The sequence below is a fragment of the Labrus mixtus genome, chromosome 20, assembly GCF_963584025.1.
Source record: "Labrus mixtus chromosome 20, fLabMix1.1, whole genome shotgun sequence".
Lineage (NCBI taxonomy): Eukaryota > Metazoa > Chordata > Actinopteri > Labriformes > Labridae > Labrus > Labrus mixtus.
In genome coordinates this window covers 7014799-7039241 of record NC_083631.1, presented here as the reverse complement: position 1 = coordinate 7039241, position 24443 = coordinate 7014799, and the positions used below count along the sequence as shown (strand labels likewise).

The following is a 24443-nucleotide window of genomic DNA, read 5'->3' as shown; positions in this document are numbered from 1 at the left end:
GTTCAGATTTTATGGACGATAGGCATTATCCAGTTAGGTGTGTGTCTGACCTTATTGACAGGTGGATGTAACGGTTTGTCAAGAGGCTTAAAACCCGCCTCTGCTCCAGCTCTCAGCCTGTCGTTAGGTGAACTTAAAGTTAGGTTGACACAGGATTGGCGACATGTTGACTGCCATCGAGGGGCTTCCAAAGCGCCCTGCAGGAACAGATGACAGGGTGACATCACTCAGGCTTCGTCCATTAATACTCACAGTCTGTGGTCTAAATCAGACTGGAATTGTATAGTGTACAATCTGTTAAACTGAATATATAGTGTAACATTTAATTATATAACAGAAAACTGTGTGCACATTCAGGAAAAATGCAAACAGGTGCAGGACAATAAATGTACTAACTGCAGAAAAAAGGAGAAAGGTGTGCACACTGCTCAGCTCCCAATGGGCAAATGTATTTAACCAAGTCAACATTTCAATCCACAAGATCGTCCACAAGCCAGAGGAAGGTCTTGTAGATCAAATCGTCGCCCTGGTTAAATCAAATGTTACTGTTTGAGCAGACACATATAGCATCAAAACCGAAATTAATGAGACAAAGCTTCAAATTCTCTGTACATGTCTTAGTGTTTTTTTTGTTGTATTTTTTATTATTCTTTCATATACAACTTTGCATGTTTACATTACAAACAACACATTTCTTCCAAACTGGAATATAAAAGTGTAAGACCTACACTCCTAGTGGATCATACTGATGGCTTTCTTTTACATCGTCAGCCTGGTATAGCTTTAATGAAATATCAAACACACTAAATACAATCAAATACTATTCTGTGGTGGAGTGAGCTCGCTTGCCAATCCTGAAGCGGCTGAATAGCCCTCAGACTGGAAGAAAAAAAAAAAATCCCACTCCAGCTGGTTCTTGGAGCGAGCTCAAGCACAGCCTCACAGCTAAATACAGTAATGGCATTTTTTCTTTTTTTTTTTCTCTACAGGTTTATCTTTATCACCGGTCCTTTTTTTCCCAGCACTGCAACGATGGACCTCAAAGTGTTAAACCTGTCAAAACAACACAGCGTTACCTGAGAGAACGAAAAGACAGAACACGAACACACACACACACACACACACACACACACACACACACACACACACACACACACACACACACACACACACACACACACACATATGAATGTCTGGTTAATAGAGCCCAATCCTTCAGGGTCCCAGTTGTAGACAGCTCCCTCTGCTCCTGTCTGGGTCCTCTGTTTGACATGAGGGAGGGGGGGGGGGGGGGGGGGGGGGGGGGGGAGCGACCAGATGGACTCGCAGGCGGATGTGACAGATAGACAAACATTCTCCGTCTGGTTCTGATCCTTATCCGTAACACACTCTGCATGCCGGGGCTTCATTAAACACAAAAGGAAGTCCTGACAGGGGAAGTTTTCACAGTTCTGGGCTTCCCCGCTTTTTTTGATAGCCGCTCTTTTTTTGTGACAAGCGCACACAAACACAATGTCAGATCCATGGGGACGGGGGGGGGACGGGGGGGGGGGGGGGGGATGGAGGACTGATATGGAAGTGAATAAAAAAGGGGGTCCTCCTGACCGAACTGACATTTTGCTCGACTGACAAATGTCAGAGAAGAAGAGGATTGAAGAAGAGACAGTGATGGAGACAAAATCTTTCATATAGTTTGGAGGACTGGATGAAATACTTGACATTCAACACATCAACCACAGAGAGGATCAGGCATTGGTTAAAGACAGGGACTCCCAAACCATACTCAAGAAAGATGCTCAAAAATACTTAATATTCGAGTCTGTCTAAAAGGCCATATGTTGTAAATATAAAGGGCAGTGCTGAGAGACAGAGGGGTCTGCTTCAAACCTATGATGAGAATTAGGGCTGCCCCATAATGCTCAAGCAAGGTTATTGATAACATTTAGACTTGGAGCTAAAACCATTTTCCAATCCCTCCCCATAAAGAAAATAGATTTACAGATCATCGTCTGGTATCGGCTTTATCTAACAACCAGTTGAATATGGAGCAGCCCTGATAAGAATATAAGGCAGGATAATAATAATGTTTATGAGAACATGTGACAAACTCCGGAGGGAAGCAATTTCACACACAAATGGAACACTTTCAAGATGAACACAACATTTCATTAAGCACCGTGTTCAGTCATTTACAGGTAGCTGATTGGCACATTTTGACACTTCAAGCTCAGGTAACCCACAATGTTTTAGTTACACAAACAAGGGTTTGATCCAAAAGGCCCTGTGTCCACCTAGCGTTTTTTTCCAGGCAGAAAAAAGCGCTGACTGTGCGCTCGGGAGTGTTTGCATGATGCGTTTGTGCACTGAGAAGAAAAGCGCTGCATGTCCATCCCGTCTCTATGACAACAGTTTGTTGACAACGGCTGCTGTATGACTGACACGGCTCTGTTACTTTTTACTGCATGTTTTATATTTGAGATCGTTTTTTACCCCAGCAGACTCGAAGAGGATGTAGGTACAAGATACGATCCGTAGGGAATATCATTCATTTTGAAAAGAGCGCCCGTGATGTCACCAGAGCCTTCCTGAAAAGTTGAAGGATTTTCAACCTGAGCACTCGGGAGCGGCCGCACAAAAACAGCAGAGCGCTTGTTAAAAAGGACGCTGGGCTCTGCTCTTTTCATCCAGGCGGCTGCTTTCTGCTGCAAACGCTCTCTACCCATTGTAATGAAAAAAGACGCTGACGCTGAGAAAAGAAACTCAAGGTGGAGACGGGGTCTAAGGTCGCATCGGCTACAGCACGGACAATACAACTCTACTCTGCTTTGATGGCGTCTAAAAGCAGATAAATGAATGTCATTGGCTCTTTTAAAGTCCGGCTGACTCTCTTCTCTTTCAGCCTTCGACGAAAAAGAGTCTCTCTGAAAAAACAAGACTCTAAAGGTGGTGGTATGTCACAAAGTAGTCCACTGATTTCGTCTACTTCCAGGCGGACTTCCAGCTCAGCAGCGTGTGTGTCACACCGGTGTGGTCCTGCGATTCACCCCGTCCTTTAGATCGTTGGGGAAACAGTTATGGACCTGGAGAAACTCTGCTGTCGCCTCGTGTTCGGGACTGTATGTGCTCTCCATCATGCTGTCCCTCGCCAAGGCGTACATGGACAGCTCGTCCAGGGGCCCACTGGAAGACGGAACCCCCTTCAGGTTGGTCACCGGCGAGTTCTCCCGAGACGCCTCTGTGGAGTGAGAGCTGGCCTGCGACGTCCGCCGGCGGTAGCGGAAGCTCGGTATCCTCGAGTACGGGGAAGAGGAGGAGAGCGAGCGGATGAACTCCCGTCGCGCCTTCCAGCGGACCTCTTTGTTCTTCTCGATGTAGATGTTGATGGCGAGGACGGCCACGGTTTCCGCCACGATGAAGGAGAGCGCGCCAAAGTAGAAGGACCATCCGTAGGAGTAGGTGTACTTCTTGTCATCGTCCCGTTTGTCGCTTGGGTCTCCCGCGTTGCTCGATATGTAGACGATGATGCCGATTATGTTGCTAAGACCTTAAAGAAGAGACAGAAAGATAACACAGTGATTTAAAAAGGAAAAAGCGATCGAAAGGCAGGTGATGAAGTGTGAAAGCAATCTACAGGATGGGCTGACAATCACCAATCAACCTTGGCTTTTCTGGAAACGATGATGAAAGTCAAGAACTCCCACTGTGAAGTTAGTCATCAGCCAATGATTACAGGTATCTGATCCATCGAATGATCACGTCTGGTTGAGGTGCATGATGAAAGAAAAATCCTTAGTGGGGAATGAAACTCGTCTTCTTGATTGCACCATTCATGAAGTTCAATACGTGACCACGGGAGTCAAATCAAGCTGCCTCTCTCCATTATTAAAACCACCGCCCTGACTTGATTGCTCCTCTCTCGTGAGCACCTGGTTAACGTTCTAACCCTCGAACTCACCCGCAGCGACAAAGAGAATCCCCGCGCTGAGGAGGACATTGTTTGTCTTGCTGTAGACGCGACCCAAGCCGACACACAGCCCGCCGAGCATCAACAGGATGGTGCTGAGGATGGGGAACACACTGGAGGCCCGGACTATACCTGCAGAGACATAAGAGTGAGGACATGGTGAACATAATCTGTCCGAGTTAGGATTAAAGGGAGCAAAAATGCCAGTAAACTCTGCTTTTTCGCACTAGCACCATCATTTGATTAAGTCAGTGACCTGTGAGAACTACAGGCTTTTACCATTGATTGACAGTAATGGAGTACAATTTAATTTTTTAGCTAAAATAGAATTTTGAGTATTTATTATTCTGACAACTATTTCCTTTTATCGCCTACATTTCACCACAGATGTTCTATCTCGACTCCTTTAGATTTTCAAAACAGGCTCATCCGCTTAGCTTTACTGTATTGGATGGGAATTATCGTTCTGATTTATTGCATCATTGCACAGCAGAAAAAGAATACTTATGTTGTAATAACCACCTCTCTGCAACAGATCAAACATGACTCAAAAATATGAGAGATGTATAATAAGTCTACCAAATATGATGTGAGGTTTTATTAGCTTAGCTTCAAAGCAGCTTTTCCATTTTTCGGAGACTGACCTTTTTCACCTTTACTGCAATAAGGACTTTTTTTTTCTCAATAAATGAACTTGTATTAAGTAAAGAGTGTGTGGAAATTTTTCCCCTTAGGCTGTATCAGCTGGATTTTAAGTATCACTTCACATTTACTTGTATGGGGAACTAGCTTAAATGAGGTCGCAAACAGCACAACGAACATCCAACAAACATATAAATTATAATAAATAAAAAGTTCCCTTTTTCACAACAACACATTTTACAGTCTGTTGTCTGACCCGATATTCTACCATATCAATGCAAAATGAAGGGTGCAAAATCTCTCTCTTGCAATGCATCCTGGTACATGTAGGCTCTGCAGGCATGGTCCTGAAGCAGCAGGAGAATTCAGCTATCTTGGTCAATTTAGGACTCATTATGGGATGCATTGCCTCTGTTGACTACATTAAGCATCAACACTGATTGGACATCCACATGAAACGAGATGAAATGTCCGATGTAAACGGTTTAAACTTCAATCATGAACAGGCAATTGATTGGCTGATAGAGAGGCCAGTGAGTTAAACACACATACAAATCAATTATTGGTTAAATTATGAATAACTTTATAGATGTTAAAATAAAACAATTCAAAGATTAAAACAGTTCACTTACGGTGATATTCATAAAGTCAGTTAACACAAAAAGAAAAATGGGCTCTTTTAAATAATTTGAATTTCAATTACCCCGCTGAGCCCTCATCCATCCTGTCCCTTCTCTTCTGCCATCCCTTTTTGAGAACTCCATTATCTTTTTTATTCTTGGGGGGCCTTGTTGTGACAAAGCTCTGCTAATCAGCTGTGGGATGTAACGAGAGCGTTCACTGACTATCACCTTCCCCGGAAAAAATTAATCATTGTGCCATTTTTAAAAAGCGAGCAAGAAAGGATGAGCTTATTCAGCTGTCCTCGGGCTTAATGGACTCAGTTTCTTCCAAAGTCTGACAAGTCTTCTTTGTTCTTCATATATGAGGAGGACCCTGACTTGGCTGTGCCTTAAATGAAGGTGCTTTGCTGATTCAATATCCTCATTTCTGTATTCAAATCTGATCAATGTCTGAGCCTTCTCTCTTTCATTCTGACCAGATTTCACAGACATTTACCTTGGATTTATAAAACGAGGAGAAGGCTTTTTAATGTTTTCACGCAGCTACACTGCAAAAACTCAAACCTTAGCAAGTGTATTTGTCTAATTTCTTTTTTAAAATATCCGATTATGGGGCGCCGGTATAGTGGTTAGTTTGCACACACCATGTACAGAACCTGTAGTCCTCGAATCTGACCTGCGGCTCCTTTCCCGCATGTTGTTCCCCCTCTCTCTCGCTCTTCCAGATTTCTAACTCTATCCACCGTCCTATCTCTCAAAAAGAGGCCCAAAGTAAACCTTTAAAACATTTAATAATATATATATATATATATATATATATATATATATATGATTACACTTATCATAAGCCACATTCACATGAAGAGTCCAGAAAAACATCTTATTTGAAGATATAAAACTCAAACATTTGACCTGAAATTAAAAACAAATCTGCCAATGGGGCAAGAAAGTGTCTTGTCTTGTAATGAAAAATAGACATCTCATTTCTATTCTACTTTGGCAAATATTTTCTACTTATGTAAATCAATTCAGGTTTTATTTTTGATGCTTTATGATGTTGAAATGAAATGTTAATCTGGACTAATCTCAACACCGGAGGTTGCTGCTTGGTCAGGTAATTTTCTGTGCAACGAGATGTTTTTGACCCCAAATTAGACAAATACACTTGCTACGATTTGAGTTTCTTCCATGTATTTCGTTAATTAAAGTTCTCCTTTGAGACGGTGAAGAGTAAACAAACCCCTCTTTGCACAGTTGTGTAATTAAAAGAAGCTGCTGACGACCGAGCATCCGTCAGAGTAATTAAGAAGTAAAGACTTTAAATCAGGCTTCTTAGAAACATTTTTCTTTCTTAATAGGAAAATAAAAATGAGCCACAGCTATGTTTGAGCTATGGAGTTAATTAATTAGCAAGAAAGGGACAATTTTCTTCAAGTGTGAGAGTCCATTAAAATGTTTTAGACAATTAAAGCTTTCCAGACAAACCGATGCAGCAACTTGCAGTAGTGTTTTGACCAGCTACCTTTAACTCTGCTGTGACATAACAAGTGATTTAAAGCTGCAAAATAATGTGTTAGAGAATTAGGACATCCAAACACACACAGATAAAAAATAAACATTCAATTATCACTTGTTTAGTACGGAAGCCTGAAGTGGAAATGCATCAACAAATTATGTTTAGTCCGTTTTCTCATTAAAGCGAGTCATTTGCTGCTGTTTCTGGAGACCTATAGACTGATTTATTTCATTAACTGGGAATAGCAAATCAAATCAAGTGTCCCTCCTATAATGGAATAATGCATCTTAATATTATAAAACATAAAAAAGCTTGTGTTTTAGTCATAACTTAAGTGTCTGGTGATCTTGAAAACAGCACCATAGGCTGGTCACTGTGATAGGTCAGAACATGATGCTGCCGTTGTCCACACTAATGATGTAACTTCTGTGTTTTTGCAACTCTGATACGAGATAATTATGTCGAGATCTTAAGAAAACAACCAGAATTTACTCGTTATCACAGGAAAATTAAAAGTAAAATGTACGCATACATGTCCAGGATGAACTTGCTGGCTGTCTTTCCACATGATCTCTTCAAGTTATGGTTTAAAAGGTGCAGGCAGCTGTAGCTGATTTTCTCTTTTTCTCTTGATGCCTCCTGGGCGCTGCATGGCTAAGCTGCAAACTGTGTTCTTTTGGCACCAGCACCATTATTTGTCTTAGCTGGTAAAAAAAAAAAAACAGCACGATATTTCCAAAATTTGGCCGTCAGTCAACTCTGGCAGGAGATCAATAAGTCGAGAGCTCAAGAAAACAACCAAACAACCAGCAATTTAATCACTATGAAGGGATAAAAGGATGATAAAATGTAGGTATACATGTCCACTTTGGGCTTCCGTAGATAAGAACCTTGTCTCATACAATGCATTTTAAAATCCAGCCCTGTATGTTCTTGAATTCTTACTGAATGCTGACACATTTTTTTTTAGAAACCTTCACATCTTTGTTCTTCATTTTATCAGTTTCTTTTACGAGTGTCTCCTGTTTTGTAGGCAGCTCTCATAACAAGGAACAAAGAAGCCGAAGGTCATTGCACTTCTGTGTGCCTGTAGGAATGAAATAAAGCAAACTTTTGTCAATGCAAGACAAAGAGGGAGCTGAGGAGTACTCACGCAGCAGGTATTCAGAGCTGTCTGTGTCGTAGTCGTTGTCGTCAGGGAAATGGTTGATTCTGTAACAGCTGCCCTGATTGATGCCTGCGGGACAAAGACAACAACAAGAGGTCTCCATGAATGCTAAATGGACTTGAGCTTGTTCATTGCTTTTCTAGTCTTCAGACTACTCAAAACGCTTTTCACACCGCATGTCACACCTACACATTCACACACTGATGGTAGAGGCTGCTGTGTAAAGTGACCATCAGTATTAATTAATCCCATTCAAACATATTCACACGCCGCCAACAAAGCAGCGGGAGCAACTTAGGGTTAAGTGTCTTGCTAAATGACACATCGGACATGTGGCTGCAGGAGCTGGGGATCGAACCCCCGACCTTCCCGGTTGAGAGATGACTGACTCTACAAACTGAACCACATAAGAGGCTGGATCATTAAGATTGACTTTTTTTACACTCTGTAAGTCATGCTACACACACATAGGCTGAAATATACAAACAGGATCCTATGGACATGCACTAATGGAGGGATGTCAGGGTGACGGAGCTGCCCACGGCGGGCGCACCTGGGCTGGTGGTGGGGAGGGGGTTTGGTGCCTTGCTCGGGGGCACCTCTGCGGTGCTCGGGAGGTGATCTGGCACCTCTCCAGCTACCAGACCAACTTCCATATTTGGTCAGCACCGGGACTTGAGCCGGCGACCCTCCGGTTCCCAACCCAAGTCCCTACAGACTGAGCTACTGCCGCCCCGTATTCCACTGTTCATCGTTAGTGTTTGTTGAAAAGAGCGACTCCTGTGAGCTAGTTCACACACTTGTCATGCGCCCCTCGCCACAATCAACCTGACCACAATCCTCCCAATTTGGTGCTCTATCTAAGCTACACGATTTACAGTCTCTCCCTCTGCTTTGTTACTGCTAACCTGCACCAGTGCTGCACTCATACTTTCAGCCCCACTACTTTCCCAGCATCCACCTGTAGGCGTCAGCTACAGGAGGTTTAATATTATTAACTTAGCGCTACACAAATGTCAGTACAAGCATCAATCTGAGAGGACTGATAAGGTCAGAGCCTGGGGTGGCAAATTTTAAACATGAGTTGTCTGACTAAAATATATATTATGAATTGAGTCTTTTCCAGTTTTTTTTCCCTGACTTATTTTTTTATTAAGTTAGCAGTCTGTAATTTACAGTAATGAGAGATACTCTTAAAATCATAGGCAACAAGTAAAGTCATTTTCTGTTCACCATATGCCTTTTTCTGACCAACCCTTCGCTCTCTCTGAGGTTTCCTGCTTTAAATAAGAGTTCATTCTTTGACCTAAGATTTTTAACAGTGCGCTATGGGTCAGAGAAAGATTGTCGTGCCGTTGTTATTGTTGTTATAGCAACCCCCGGTCCACTGTGAACCCTGCAAACTGAAGATCCAACTCAATGCACACATATATTGGTTATGTGAGGAGGTGTGTAGCTTGTGTTTCGAGCATCAGTGCATACGCTTTACGGCGGTGGGATTAAGTTTGCATTGCCCAGAGGGACTTGATGGGCTGTGGCGCGTGTCCAAATCCAGCTCAGGTGCACGGCTGAGCGGCTGGGTGGAACAAGAAACCTATTGAAACAACAAAAGAGCGCGTGCAGGAGGCTTTTAACGCCGGGTGGAGTGGAGGGTGTGAGAGACTGAGAGGGGTTAAAGCTGGGAGAGAAGCCTGTAGCTGTGATTGAGCCGCAGAATAAACAACACCTTGTGTACAGAAAAGAGGTTGGAGAGGGGGGGGAATGGATGTGTTCGGTGCAGTGGCGGTAATGCCGGGAGCTCTTTGGCTATTCATTCACTATTTGGACTTTTAATATCCACAGCACTTTAGTTATCCTGCCACAGTATGAAAGGTGGACTGGGTGGTGCTTTCATTTGCATTCTTTTAGAGAGAATATCTCTACTTTTGCAGACGCAACAATGTTTATGTTGAGTATCTTTTCCATCTGTCTGTTGCCTACATTGGGAATGCAATTGACCATTTGTCTTGGATGCTGTTGCTCCATCTGTCAGGCATACTGTATGTTGATTGCACAAAATTACAAGATGACATGCATATGATTTAGATGAGATCTTAACTGGAGGAGTTATAGAATCATTATTTTCAATCAGTCTTTTATTTAATGTAAACTCCAATAAGGAGGCTTTACGTCGTCAGGTCACTTCCTTCAATTGAACTGAAAGAACAGCTGTTGGCAGCTGCTACTTCAGCTAATCTTAGCTCCAGGATGTGGTTTTGCTACAGGGTGACTTGTTTGTCAGCAAACGTTTTTGCTGGATTTAGCCGAAATGCTTGTGTACCTCTGGCCTCATGGCAGGAGGCAGAACAAGTTTGTGGGATGGGTGGTGACGGTTCTTGATGATGCTAAAGGCCCTACGAGCACAGCGCTGATGGTTAAACTCAAACAGGAAGAGGCGGAGAAGAGGAGATTCTGCTGGCAATCTTTACTCTCTTGTTGTTCGACAGCTTTACAGCTGACACACCAGGAAGTGAGTTATGTAGAAGGTGTTGAAGGCGTCTTAACAGGCAGCATAGATGAGAGTCAACCCATCACAATAATAATTATCCTGACATAAACTGACAATTATGATGACCTACAGACACCTGTCATCTGGATTCCCCCAGGTGTTTAAGGGTCAATAACCATCACTGTCTGTGCCGCCGCTTTTAAGGGCACGCTTCCATTAACTGGGTCTGCTGCTTAACGAGGGACATCCAATTAATTAGCGTCTAATCAGTCGGTGGAAGTGGAGCACAAGTTTCTGTGTCTAGTCGCTGATGGAGAAAAGGGGCTGCGGACTATTTTGAGCAGTGATGTGAGACTTTGTGCCGCGTGAAGAAGGAAAGAACACACACACATGTAGCTCTTGTGGTTAGATCAGCAACAGAACAGACACCTTGTGCTGTGCTGTTAATTGCTGTGTAAACACTAAATCATGCTGAGGCGTCAGGGCTTGTAGCAGATTTTATACCTGTGATTTTGTTAAAAGTCTTAGTTTGTGTGTGTGTGTGTGTGTGTGTGTGTGTGTGTGTGTGTGTCTTCTTAAAAGGAAATGTCAGAGTGCTTTTACACAAAAACACAACTTCCACTGTGAGGATTATTCACTTAAAAACAATATTTTTCCTCCTCCACTCGAGTCATAAACCAGGTTATTCTAGCCTCTGTGTTCTGTCTTCTAGGTGTGTGTGTGTGTGTGTGTGTGTGTGTGTGTGTGTGTGTGTGCGTGCGTGCGTGCGTTTGTGTGATAAAGAAATAGAAGACCATATTGCAACTGATTGGGAATCTGATTATAAGCCGAGGCCTCGGGGCTCGTGATTTATGAATGACAGTTATCAGCTCAATGTCTGTGTTTATTTTGTGTGTGTGTGTTATTGTGTGTGTTATTGTGTGTGTTTGTGTGTGTGTTTGTGTGTGCACGTCTTACATGGACCCTCCTTGAAATGAAATAAAGTCTGAATACTGACTAGCTGGGAGGGAGGGAGGGAGGGAGGGAGAGGGAGCAGTCATTAAACGAGGGAACGAGGATAGGAGGAAATTAAAGAACAAAAGCACGGGGAGGAGAGGAATGATTGTTGTGGAAAAAAAGGATAGAAGGTCACAATAAAGAGAGGGGATTTAATGTGAGGAGGAGACGAGGGAATACGCAAGAGAGAAAATAGAGAAACTGGGAAAGGATATGGGATTGTGCATTAAAGGTAGGAGGACAGTTGTGCAATGGAAAAGTAGACACAAAGGGTTGAACCAGATATACACAGAGCTTTAAGAGTCAGGTAATGTAGAAAGCTCCCATTTATTTTTTTTAGTGGTGGTGATAGAAGAATGCAGGATGTGATGAGGAGGGGGTTTCTGAGGCTGTATCTGAACTCTGCTGAGCTGGAATGGAAGTGACTGGGGCGGAGGATTTAAAAAGTCTCTCACATTGGATAACTGTGTCAGGTGACTGTGTTGTGATAAATCCAGAATAACACATTAGATGTGTAGTAATGGTTTTCCTGAGTGGAGTCACAAAGCCCTCACACTGATCTCCTCCTCTTCTCCATGGCAACCCCTGTCGGTCTTTAATAAGCTCATTTACGTAAACAACTCCGACGGATGCTTTTTGATATCTTCATTGTGTTTAGATGCCCGACAAATTAGAGACAGCACATCCCCGGTGAACCCCCTACACACTCTCACACTTCAATCTGTTAACACCTAACAGCGCTAACACAAATGGACACATGTAGGCGCGCATACACCTGATGTACACACACACACACACACACACACACACACACACACACACACACAAACACACACACACTCATTGTATCTGGAGCAGCTGCCACAGCCGGGGTGCCACAGGCAACAGCGTGATGCACATTGTCATTATTGTGAATTAACGCCGCTCAGCCAATAAGAGAGAAGTCTCAGAGGAATAAACCAATCACATTATCTCGTTTGAGCCCAACACACACTGGCTCACTCCGGTGTCTCCAGGAGTGTTAGTATACCATGACACTTCCTCATTTTCACACTTCACTAGCTCTGCAAATAGATTGATGATGAGGGAGAAAAAAATCCGAGGAAGCTTTTAAAATTGCATTTCAGTGGATCACGCTCCCAGAAGGTTATATACACTTTGAGAGAATGTTGCACATAACAGATCTGCTTTGCTTTTTTGTTCCTTTCCTCGTTGTGCTTAGGTCTGTGATGGAGAGTGTTGCGCCCTGAGGTTTACAGCAGGTGGGATGATTGGGTTTATGAAGCTGTAAACAGACAGAGCGCCGTTTTTCCTGCCGCTTGATATCAAATGTAGACATGCCCGAACATCTCCTGCAGACTCAGCGACACATACATTTATTACTTTGGAAGCAGGGAACGCCAGGACAGAATATACAAGCATCTGTGTAATCAAACAAAAACCCCCTCTGATGTTTCTTCTTTATTTTTTATTTTCAGTCCAACTGTAGATGAAATAAAAAAGCAATTTGGCGTCAGTGATTCAGCATTGATATGACTGACAGTTGGTTAATTAAATTGTCACCAGGCAGCAATTTCTTCAAACACAGCTCGTCTCGGAATAGACTGTGCATCTGATTCCACGATGTTAGAAGAAAAACTGAGATCTATCACCTCGTGTTGTGAAGGCTGCCATCTCTTACTGCTTACAAATGTACATATATGATGGCTTCTTAACAGGGTGCAGATTCAGACAAAACAATAACTATTGTGGCTGAAACCTGAAAAAATGTTAAAGAATGATGTGATTATTTCAGTTATTCGTGAAGTAATTCAGGTTTTCATCATGACCTAACTTTTTGAAAACTTCTCCACTCATTGTAGAAACATGCAGGTCCTATTGTAGCTGGTTAAATGATCTTTAGGTTAGCATGAAAATGAAAAAATGTCTTCATCTTTTGGTCATTTTGGTTCTGATCTCAAAGACAGACGGCTGGTTAAAGCTATGAACTGAACGTTATTGGAATCATGTTTTTTTGGAGGAGAAACAGGAACTCTTCTCCTTCTGGACTAAGGTTGTCAAAATGTTGAATACTTTGAGACTTTTTGATGTCACGTATTTTGAAAAGATAACATTTCAGTTCTTTACGATCAATATGGAAAAGTACCAAACTACAGATCTGAAGTCATATTTTAAAATAGTGTAGGTGTTATGGGTACCTCATGGTGTGAACGGACAGGTCACGTGCACCTGTCATGACCATCAGATCATGGATTTAATCAACCCAATCTGAGTCACTGTGTTCATTTCAACGCCTTGATTACTTATTGTAAAAAGAAATACTATAATTGAGGGTGCAGAAATTTTAAAATGAGGGTGCAATGCATCCTTTTGCACCCTCGTAGAAACCTGGCCTGCTAGCCTGGCTGTGTCCAAAGGTTACATAATCAATTTGACAGCACCAATAAAGCTCACATATTAACACATAGTAACATGCTGTGTAATAAATACAATGAATGAGGTGACAGTTTTCCTCAGTCTGTCTCCAGTCTTTGTGCAAAGTTGAGCTAAGTTAACTTTCTGCTATTGTTAGCCTTATAGTCTGAGGTGCTGCTTGTCAACAGGCAAGGCAAGCAAAGCTTGGGGCCACAGACCAGTAGGGGGCCCTCGAGGGCTCACAAACTTAAACCAAAATGTGCAAATGTTGCAACGACAGTAAACTCCCTAAGGGGGCCCAATCTGACAGCATTCACTGTTGTTGCCCTGCTAAGCGTCGCGTCCATTAGTGCTGTGAAAACCAAAGTTTGTCAATGAAATTCTACAAGGACAAATTAGGAGGAATTATCTGTCTATAGGAAAGAAAAAAGAAGCAGAGTAAGCGCCGGGACACTGGCAGACATGACGGTGATGGATGCTGGTCAGAGGGACCCCCTATTGGTTCTTGCTTAGGGCCCCAAGAAGCTCTAGAATCGCCAATGCTTATAGTCAGTCAACAGGCATACAGTAAGCACAATTTCCCAAAGATGTTCAACTTTTCTTTTAAGCTCACCGTCTTTTCAACACCAATGAACAGAGCTTTCAAAAGGAAGGAGAAGACACGAGGCTTAAAAGTGTCTGAGGGTTTGTGGGTATGAGGAAGGTGAGAGAGTGTTAATTAAAAGCAGAATCAAAAAGGCAGGAAACAGGAAAGAACAGAGGATTTATAAATCTTCAAGATATTAAAAGAGAAAGTGCCCAAACTCACAGAGGAGAAAAGATGGAGTGACTGAGCGCAAAGTTGTAGCCCGTTGGATAATTAGTGCCCCCGCATGGCTTCTCAGCTGTCGGGTTTTAATTACAGACTTGGGGAGCATGACGGGAAAGACAAAGTGACCCCCCCCCCCCCCCCCCCCCCCCCCCCCACACACACACACACACACACACACACACACCCTGGACTAAACAAACCCCTCCTCACGAATACACACTTCCCTATACACCACCTGAAAACAGCTGCCTTGAACTCCACTATACACCAACCTGACGCTCGTTGTTTACTGTAAATATTTACCTGTTAATTGGATGAGTCATGAGTTTATTTCTCATTGTCAGAGGTGGTTTTTAGCTAAAAGAGTCACACATAAGTAACCAGCCTGTGATGCATCGCCGATTCTCATGCAAATTAGGGGCACTTAATGCCACCCCGGCCTCACAAACACAGCAGAGAAAAATCAAAGCAGCTGCTGTGAAATGCTAAGGACTCTATAAATGAGTGTAGAGCTGACCTCAGACTCATTGGATGTATTTCCTGCATTCTCCTTAAATGTCACGCAGGTCTGCTGAAGGAGAGGCGATGCTTGTTGAGCAGGGCGGTCGGAAACACTCAAACACATTCATTCTGTGGCTCTGAGGAGAGCGCAGTGGAGAGGGCTGTTGTTGTTTTTTTTATTGTTTTTTTGTGGCTGAGAGAAATACATGTTGTCTCTGCAATCTGTCCGACCAAACGTGGTGATGGTTTAGCTGTCCCCGTCAATAACCCAACGTGACCAGAAGCGTGTGTGTGTGTGTGTGTGTGTGTGTGTGTGTGTGTGTGTGTGGAGGAGGGGTGTGTCTGTAGCATCTTCCTTCCTTGTCTTTCTCCTCTATACTTATGAGTCTCCATGACAACAGGGCCACCGTCCAGCATCTTGAAGTTTTAAGCAGAGGCACAGAGGTGAAACTATTAGCACTGCAGAGAGCGATATGATTGGCTGGTCTTTGTGTTTGCTTTCAATTGAAAATCCTCCCAGCACAGAGACTGTCTTTGTCCCCGATCTCATCAACATCAATTCAGCTTCCGCCCGGCATTAATCCACTTTCATTATTTACTTCAAAGGACAGACAGGAAGTCATCCTTGGCATAATAGTTGGCTGGCGTCTGTAATTTATTTCCATTTCTCTGGGTTGTACAGGAAATAATGCAGACTCTGTGTCTGTCCACGTCACAGACAGACAGGTGCCCAGCCAAGCTCAGAAAATTACACATGTCATGACACAACAGAGGGGTTTCCACATGTGTCCACAGCGAATATCTTCACTGCAGGATCAGAAACAGCTTTATCATGGATAAAGAAAGCTGAATCACTTCTTAGATGTGGGCTCTGATGACATTAAGGCCTTGAATGCAAATGAAAACAAGCTGACAACACAAGAGAAAGCATAGAATAGATGACAAATATTTAAAAGAAAAAAGTCTTCAAACTTCCAAAACAAAACAAAAAAATACGACTTATAGAATATGCATGAAAAATAAAAGATTTTCCAGTTACTTATTGTCGGTTTGAAGATGACAAAACAGAAAAAAGTTTAATATTTTGTCCTTTAAGAAGGTAAGAAGATACCAGAAATCCCCCAAAGGCTGTCACGTCTCATCCGCAGGAACACAATGTGCTGCCTTCAGGGTGGAAACCTCCTCCAGTGTATTGCACATTTATCTGAGGCTTCTTAAATCTGCAGTTTTCTCAAGTTAAAGAAAGAGCTAGTGAAGTGTGAAAGAGTTTCACATTTTAACACCCTTAAAAAATGTCTTCTTACAGTTCGGCATGTACCCACTTTTCCATTTCAACAGATCTTACAATGTTTGGGATTGGATTAAGAGATCCTACATTGTGTGTGTGCGTGTGTGTGTTTTCTCAAAAGTCTTCAACCTGAGTCTGTAGGAAAATGCTAGTTTTGTTTGCTTTTTTAAATCCCTTGAGTAAATTTTTCGAAAATCTGTCACTTTCAATCTCTGCGTCATGACATGCGTCTGTGACATGGACTCAGCCATCCAGCAACACCGACTCATTCATTGATCGCTGAGACGAGAAGTCAAGGGGTGGCCGGAACGAATGTTGGACCATGAATGAGAGAGTCTGTCTATCTCTGAAGTAAGACGCGCACCTCCTTTTCAAACATCTGATGCGTAAAAACCTTTTCTAGCAGGATGAAAACATGAAATAGAGGATGTCACCTCGTGTTCTTTTGACTAAAAGCTGATTAATATTTTTGCTCGGACATGACGTGAACTCACAGCGATCTATTTTTAAATTACCGGGCATGTTTCCATAGCGATTTCAATGATGTTGCCAAGCAACAGCATAGGATACAATAAAGACATGAATGAAAGTAGAAACTGCGCGCACACTTCCTGGTTTGGACCGGTAAAAAAAGTGAATGGGCTCCGTCTCGCCGGCTTGTGCGTCGTGTTTTTCTGCAGACTTTTTCACTGTGAGAGTCTGTGATGGAAAACAACGCGAAGTAACAGTTGGCAGACAGTTTGTGTCAAGCACGTAACGGACATCGCCATTAGGTTTACGTTGATTTGCTACTTCAAAAATACATTGTCGTGCGTATTGACCTTTTACCCCCACCTGATCCATGGGTTCTGAAACTTGTTCCTCCTGAGTGATCATTTCTTGGTTGTTTCCATCACCAGATCGAGACACTGGCTGTGCGTAAAAGGAATGCGCCATTGTGCGCTCATGATCTGTGCGCACTGGGAAACAAAAGATTATCCAGTGTAGGAAAAAGGATAGAATTCAGACAACCTGTTGAGCTCAAATGACCACGCAGAGCTGTCTAAGTTTGCGGGTTTTTTTGCGTTAGAGCGGGCTTACCTTCAATACAGCAGATTCTCCAGAGCCCGGAGTGGGTGAGATCGCCTTTCTTGGATTTGGGCTGCGGTGGGGTCTCGTCCGTCGTGGCATTGGTACTGTTGCAGATGTACGCCCGCGAATAGAGCCAGAAGTCCGTGCCGATAGCGATGGTCATCAGGCTGAAGGCAGCGAAAGCCCCCACGGTGGCCAGCAGCGTTTGAACCCCGCGGTCACACCAACCCATGGCGCTTCATACTAGTCCACACTTTCAGCGGTCCAACATGCACTCACAGGAGCGCGTCAGGGCGCGGATCCTGTTTGGTCATACTTGTTCTAATACGCACACTCCCTCTGCTCTTCTTCTGAAAGTGACGCGCGTAAAAAAGAGGGAGAAGTCTGTGCTCTGAAAACGCTCACCTGATGCTCAACACCAACTGGTTGTTACTGTGAACATGAGAGGACACCAGTGGTGCCCACTCCATGGGCTCCACGCAGGTTTGAAGCGCGCAGGGCAGCACGACAGCAGCATCGTGTGCCAAATCAGAACACTTCAAACCTCCTCACCACTTCACTCTTCTGTTTTCCCCTATTTGCTTTGTCTCAATCCACTTTCCTCTGCTCCTACACAGACTGTGCCTCTGTTAAAAAACCAGTACCAAAGAGGGATACGTCAATAGCTGTTAAGTGAGACCCCACCCTCACCAAATCTAACCAATGGACACGCGCTTCTGTTGGATAAAGACAGAAGAAAAGTAACATTACAAATTTTTAACTGGGTCACTAAAATATTTCAGAATGGGAATGATATCTTTGGGGACATTTTGACAAACTATCTCTTCTTCTGAGGCATTTGGACATCCTCCACTAGAGTCTGAATATTTCCTAACCCACTGTCAGCAGTCACAGGAGAGAGAGAGAGGAGGGGGGTGCTAAATAATAAATAATGAGGAGAATTGACCCATCAGTCCCCTCTCTGAGGTGTACTAACACCAAACGACCAATCTCCCAAATCCCCTGATGAACAGAGCTTTAATAAAGCAAGCAATTAGGTGCTCGAAGAGGATAGATAGACAGACAGACAGACAGACAGACAGACAGACAGACAGACAGATAGATAGATAGATATATAAATAGATAGATAGATGGACGGACGGACGGACGGACGGACGGATGGATAGACAGACAGACAGACAGACAGACAGACAGACAGATAGATAGACAGACAGACAGACAGACAGACAGACAGACAGATAGATAGATAGACAGACAGACAGACAGACAGACAGACAGACAGATAGATAGATAGACAGACAGACAGACAGACAGACAGACAGATAGATAGATAGATAAATAGATAGTGATGCAAATGGCAGTGAGTGTTTCTCTTTCTTGAGAACAGACGGTTATAAGATGGTGAGTCAAATATGAGAAATTATGATAATTGTTTGTCAGAAAAAGATAAAACGTGGGAATAACTGACAAATCCGTCATCTCTCATCACGCTCACAGACTCCTCCAATCAGAGAAGGTCTTAGATCATATAGCTTGCTAATTGCTGCTTCTTTCAAACTGCTATAGTGCAGCTATATATATACGTGTCCTGCACCTGTGTGCATTCTGCTTGGATGTGTGCACACTAGTTTGTTCTCTTTTTGAAACTGCTTTACTGCTCATTTAAATATCAGATCTGGAGCTCTTAATTGATCTCTGTGTCAGGTGGAAGGTCTTTCAGAAAGGGAAACATTTGAACTGGCATCTTTTCTCAGGTTGGAAAAACAAAATCACTTTCCAAGTATTTGCCTGGTAGAATCTAGTGAGCAAGAATGGCAGTTTGAATTTCCCTCGGGATCTATAAAGTATCTATCTATCTATTTCTCCCTGCAGTTCATCTCAGTCTCTGTTATTGACAGATTAGTGTTATTAGTCACCTTTTCAGCACCTAACAGCTGCCCTACAACTAACAATTATGTTTCTTTCACCGAAGCAACACTGAAGCTGTCTGAAGGACAATATAATAAACAAGTGAAGAAATTAAATGAATTAGAATCGTCCAAACTTTTCACCCCCTTACGGCGCCCCTGGTCAGATGTATTAGTTTGGTGTCATGATGGAATGATGCAAATCATCCAAACACATGCCACCACTCAACCAACCCCACAGCAGTTCCCCCTTTGAGATTCTTAGACATTTATTATCATTTGCACAGGAACATTTGATTTATATGTGCATTTCTCCAATACTTAGCTCTACATAAAAAAATAAAGGATATGCCTGAGTTAGTATGAATTATGAGAGGTCTGGGTTCTGATGAGGTTTTTGTTTGGGTTCTGTTACTGTTGGGGTTTTGTTGTTGTTGGCTGGGTGTCTCATCAGTGGGTTGCTGTGTTGTCATAGTCTTATAGAATAGAATTACTTTATTGATCCCAAACTGGGAAATTGTGGCTTTAACAGCAGCAGGTTGTCCAAACACACAATATTAGCAAAGTTAAACACAATATAATATTAAATACAAAGTAAATAAGCACTACAAATATCAAAACTAAGAATGGGAATATATACAACCAGGATTTAACTAAGCATTACTAGTCTTAAATATGAAAAGATTAAATACAACATACTTTTGTTGTCGTTTGTTTTTGTTCTTATGTTGTGTTGTAGTGTTTGTGTCAAAGCACTTTGTAAACCCTTGTTAGTAAGAGTGCTGAAAAAAGAGCAGAACAATAAATAAAAGCGTAACTAGTTAAGTACACAAGAAATAAAAACAGTATGAAAATAAAAGGAGAAAAGAGAATGTTGTACATCTATTACTGCACTTGAGATTTGTCTAATCTAATTAAAATAAATATCTTTATTAAATCACGCAATTCAGGGATTATTTGATGCATCCTTCTTTGTCCCTCTTTACTAAAATATTCTTTATGTTTGACACAGCTGGCTTAATGAAAAACTCGTGATACTCTACCTCCACAGTCCAGTAGGTGGCGCCAATTCACTCCAACACTGGAGGCAAAGGAAATACTGGTAAAAGTACTACCACGAATGTGAGGAAAACAAATCCCAAGCAGTGGACGGTGACGTTACAGTACGGGTGCCCGTGAGTGTACAGTGCATGCGTACTGCGCTAACCTGCAGGGTTCGGTTGACTCTGTCGACTACAAACGCGCATGTGCGAAGGTAAGCAGTGACCACCGTGTCTGCTCCTTCTTTATTCTCTATGCAACATCTGAACAAAGGCCTGCCCCCTTTTCATGAGGAGACATCCTCCGCCATCGTTACTTTACGTGTAATCACGATTACTAAACCGGATTACGGTACTTTTAATATATTTTTCAGGACGTCAGTAAACAGTAGAAATAACGTCCGAAAATGGATGTCGATGCGCCGGACAACTACGGTGAGAGCAAGTCGGCAATGCACACTTGGCGTTATCGCCACCATTTCACGTACAAGGCAGATCAAGGGAAAAATATCATCGTCCAGTGTAATCTATGTCTGCCGAGGGTAAATCTGCTGTCCACGTCGAAAACATCCACATCAAACCTAAAGAAGCATTTAGACGTAAGTTTACAGAGAGTAATTTCCCTGTAATGCTTCCTTTGTGTGCGCCGGGTTAATGTTTACAGGAGTCGATGAATGAGTAGATACCCTGGTGAGAAATAACGTTACATTGTGGCTGCATGCTGTGCACAGACTGAAGGCGCTGCAGGCTCTGTTTATAACCCAGCTGCAACAGAAAACAATGCACAAGTGTTATTCTGAGTTTTTTTTTTTAATGCAGTTAAAGTTTGCAAACTTATTCAAACTCTTTTTTTTTTTAAGTTGAAGTGACACACCCCTCCCAACAACTTCCAAAAAAGAAAACCTTGTTGCTGTTTCTGTGTTTCAGAGAACACACTTGGGCTGTGAGGCCAGGCCGGATGCCAAGAGAGGGAGGAGGAAAGAGGAGCAGAATGGAGACGAGAGCAGACACCTGCAGCTCAAAAAACTCAAAGCCGAGATCATGGCCAAGTGCATGACCCAGGCGAAGACTGACGACCTCGTTTTCAACTTCATCGTGGAGGATTGTCAGTCGTTCTACGTGCTCGAGCAGCCGGGCTTCAGGAAGCTGATCGAGGGTCTGACCGAGGGGCTGAAGTCCATGGACAGGGTGACCCTGTTCACGAAGGTGGACCAGGGCTTCTCCAGGATGCGGGAGGAGCTGATGTCCAAGCTGAGCGGCGTCCAGTACGTGTGCACCACGGCCGACGTCTGGACGGCCAACAGCAGGAGCTTCTTCGGGATGACCTGCCACTGGATCGACGCCGCGTCCCTGGAGAGGAAGTCCGCCGCTCTGGGGTTCGCGCGGCTGCAGGGGAGGATTACCTACGACAACATCGCCGGGCGGATACACGACATCCACGTCGCGTACAACATCGAAAGCAAAGTCCAGACCACGGTCACCGACAACGGCAGCCCCTTCACGAGCGTGTTCAAAGAGTTCGCGTTGGACGTCCAGGACAACGACGACGACGACATCGGCTTCTACGAGAACGTGGGCGCTATCCTGGAGGGCGAGCCGGAGCAGGACATGCTGCTGTTCCTGCCCACGGTGCAGCGCTGCGCGTCGCACACCCTGGAGCTGATCGTGACGGAGGACTTCTGGCAGGCGGTGTCGCAGGGGCCCATGTGTCAGCTCCACTACAGCACGATGGCCAAGGTGTACTCCATATGGAGCAAGTGTCACCACCTCCAGGTGGGGATGGACGCCGCCGAGGAGATCGGGAAAATGGCCCTCGTCGTCCCCGCCGTCGTCCGCTGGAACGTGGAGTACTGCGCCGTGCAGAAGGTCGTCTCCCTGAGCGAGCGCGAGCTGACGGAGCTGTGCGCCCGCCTGGAGGTGTCCCGCATGCAGCCGGAGGAGACGGCGTTCCTCAAGGAGTACGTGGCCGTGTTCCACCCGCTCGCTTTCGCACTCGAGCTCTTCCAAGCGGAGCAGAAGTGCTACCTGGGTTTGGTCATCCCCACCATACTCAGCCTGAAGAACAAGCTGAACGAGCAGAAAGACGCCGCCAACTACTTCGCCGACGTCATCAACGCCGTCGTCGTGGCCATCGACGTGCGGTTCCAGGAGCTGTTCACCAGCACGGAGGCGAAGATAGCGACGGCGACGACGCCTCAGTTCCGCCTGTGGTGGATGGCGGCGTCGGAGCGGGAGGAGATGTGCTCCCTGCTGGCGACGGAGGCCTCTCAGATGGATCCCTGCATCATCACCGTGGCGACGGCCAGCCGCAACTCGTCGACCATCGAGTCCGAGGACGATTTCTTCAGCTACGGGCCCGTGAAGCCCGCCATTCAGATCCAGCAGCGGGGGGTGATGGAGGAGGTTCAGAAGTACATCGAAGGAAAGGGGAAGAGCCTGGAGTGCCTTCAGGACTTCCCCCGAGTGAAGCAGCTCTTCCTCAAATACAACACCACGCTCCCCTCCACGGCGCCCGTCCAGCGGCTCTTCAGTCAGAAGGGGAACCTGGTGACCTCGCAGAGAAACTTTCTCACCGACGACTACTTTGAACGCATTCAGCTGCTGAGATACAACAGCAACGTGTGCACTCTGATCACAGAGTGAATCTCTCTCTGCCTTTTAACGATGCAGAATCAAACCGAGTAATATATTATTTCAGACAAAAAAGCCCACGTGTGTCTTTTCTTTTTTTATTATCGCTCCGCCTCCAACCTGTTTGGATATCATGTACTTCTCACTGCTGAATGGCCTCGTGGATTAAAAAAAAAAAAAAAAAAAAAGACAATCATGGACAATGGCATTCATGAACTGAAGTTAGTGACAAAGCATCTGTTGTGTCTGTGCTCTTGTTTGTGATTTGAGGTAGCTACAGGGTCAAACTGAAGTGATGTGTCTTTGTTTTTTTCTACGGCTGTTTAATGAGAATGCATCTCGTGTCTGTATGTTTTATATCATATATAAAGAGATATGGAAAGAGCCTTATTTGCTGTCTGATTCTCTGCTTGTTTTCCATCAACTGGAAAACGATTGGTGGCGAGGCGGCATTGCTGCTTCGTTTGCATGCAGCAGTGACACACTGATTACAGTTTCAGAGAAGCTTTGGTTTTGAGCGTGACTCAGAGCATCACAAAAAAGCCCAAACTGCTCCTCCTCCTCCTCCTCTTCCTCCTGCAGAGTCCCCCAGTGTGTTCCCCTTCCCTGTGTCCACATGTCAGTCTTGTCAGGCAGCTGCCAGGAGACCAACAGGAGGCTGTCAGAGCGTACAAACACACACTCTCTGTTCGGACCCGAGCTGTCGACAACGATGCAAAACCCAAACCTCAGGAGAGGACCGGAGACCCTCGGGGTTTTGCTTTTTCTTCTTTTGCACATCATGGCATGTGTGATTGTGTATGTATGTATTCAAGTTGTCTGCTTGTCTTTTGACTTCTGCAGCAGCACAAGAAGAGGGAGAGAGAGAAAACCGACTTCGACCGAGTGATCGTCAGGGGAGTGTGTGTTACAGGATTCCTGCAGGACGCACGCGTGTCAGGCTTATGTCGAATATCTTACAGCTGGAAGTTAAAGGAACAGTTAACAAGTGAACATTAAAAAACACTTTACAGCTGTCTAAGTAAACAGGTTGATTGTAGTTTTCATATTTCATTTGCAGACATACTTGCTTTAGAAATTATTTTGGAGCCGTACAGGCTACTAAAAAAGGATACTAGTGATCATTATAACTGATTGTGCGCTTTTAAAGCAGGTGGTGTCAAAAAGTATCAAAGTATGGACAGGTTGGTTTTGTCCAGAAACATGCAAGCCAAGTTGGCTCTGATTTATTTTCTTATATTCCAGTTCTTGTGTCTTTATCATGGAGGAACCACCCGTCCAGTGTTTCCCTACCTTACATGACTCTAGGGGTACTCAGTGCCTTAATTACATCCCTGCATCCCTCACTTGCCTCCTCCACTTGAGTCTTAGTCCCTCCCACC

The 24443-nt window shown here is 44.0% G+C and overlaps 2 protein-coding genes across 3 annotated transcripts; one reads left to right on the top strand and one right to left on the bottom strand.

The window, feature by feature from the left end:
• Positions 1-630: 630 nt before the first annotated feature.
• LOC132995453 (voltage-dependent calcium channel gamma-4 subunit-like) lies at positions 631-18296 on the bottom strand. The gene is made up of 4 exons (XM_061065445.1): positions 17493-18296; positions 7899-7982; positions 3956-4096; positions 631-3544 (listed from the first exon to the last, which is right to left on the bottom strand). The coding sequence occupies exons 1-4, from the start codon at positions 17713-17715 to the stop codon at positions 3018-3020; spliced, it is 975 nt and encodes a 324-aa protein (XP_060921428.1). The 5' UTR covers positions 17716-18296; the 3' UTR covers positions 631-3017.
• A 2350-nt stretch (positions 18297-20646) lies between these two features.
• On the top strand, positions 20647-23451 carry zgc:161969 (uncharacterized protein LOC569044 homolog). 2 transcript variants are annotated; one of them, XM_061065552.1, is made up of 2 exons: positions 20647-21029; positions 21358-23451. In XM_061065552.1, the coding sequence occupies exons 1-2, from the start codon at positions 20838-20840 to the stop codon at positions 23071-23073; spliced, it is 1908 nt and encodes a 635-aa protein (XP_060921535.1). In that variant the 5' UTR covers positions 20647-20837; the 3' UTR covers positions 23074-23451. The 2 variants fall into 2 exon arrangements, with proteins under 2 accessions (XP_060921535.1, XP_060921536.1); XM_061065553.1 differs by having other exon boundaries at positions 20648-20865.
• The last annotated feature ends 992 nt before the right edge of the window (positions 23452-24443 follow it).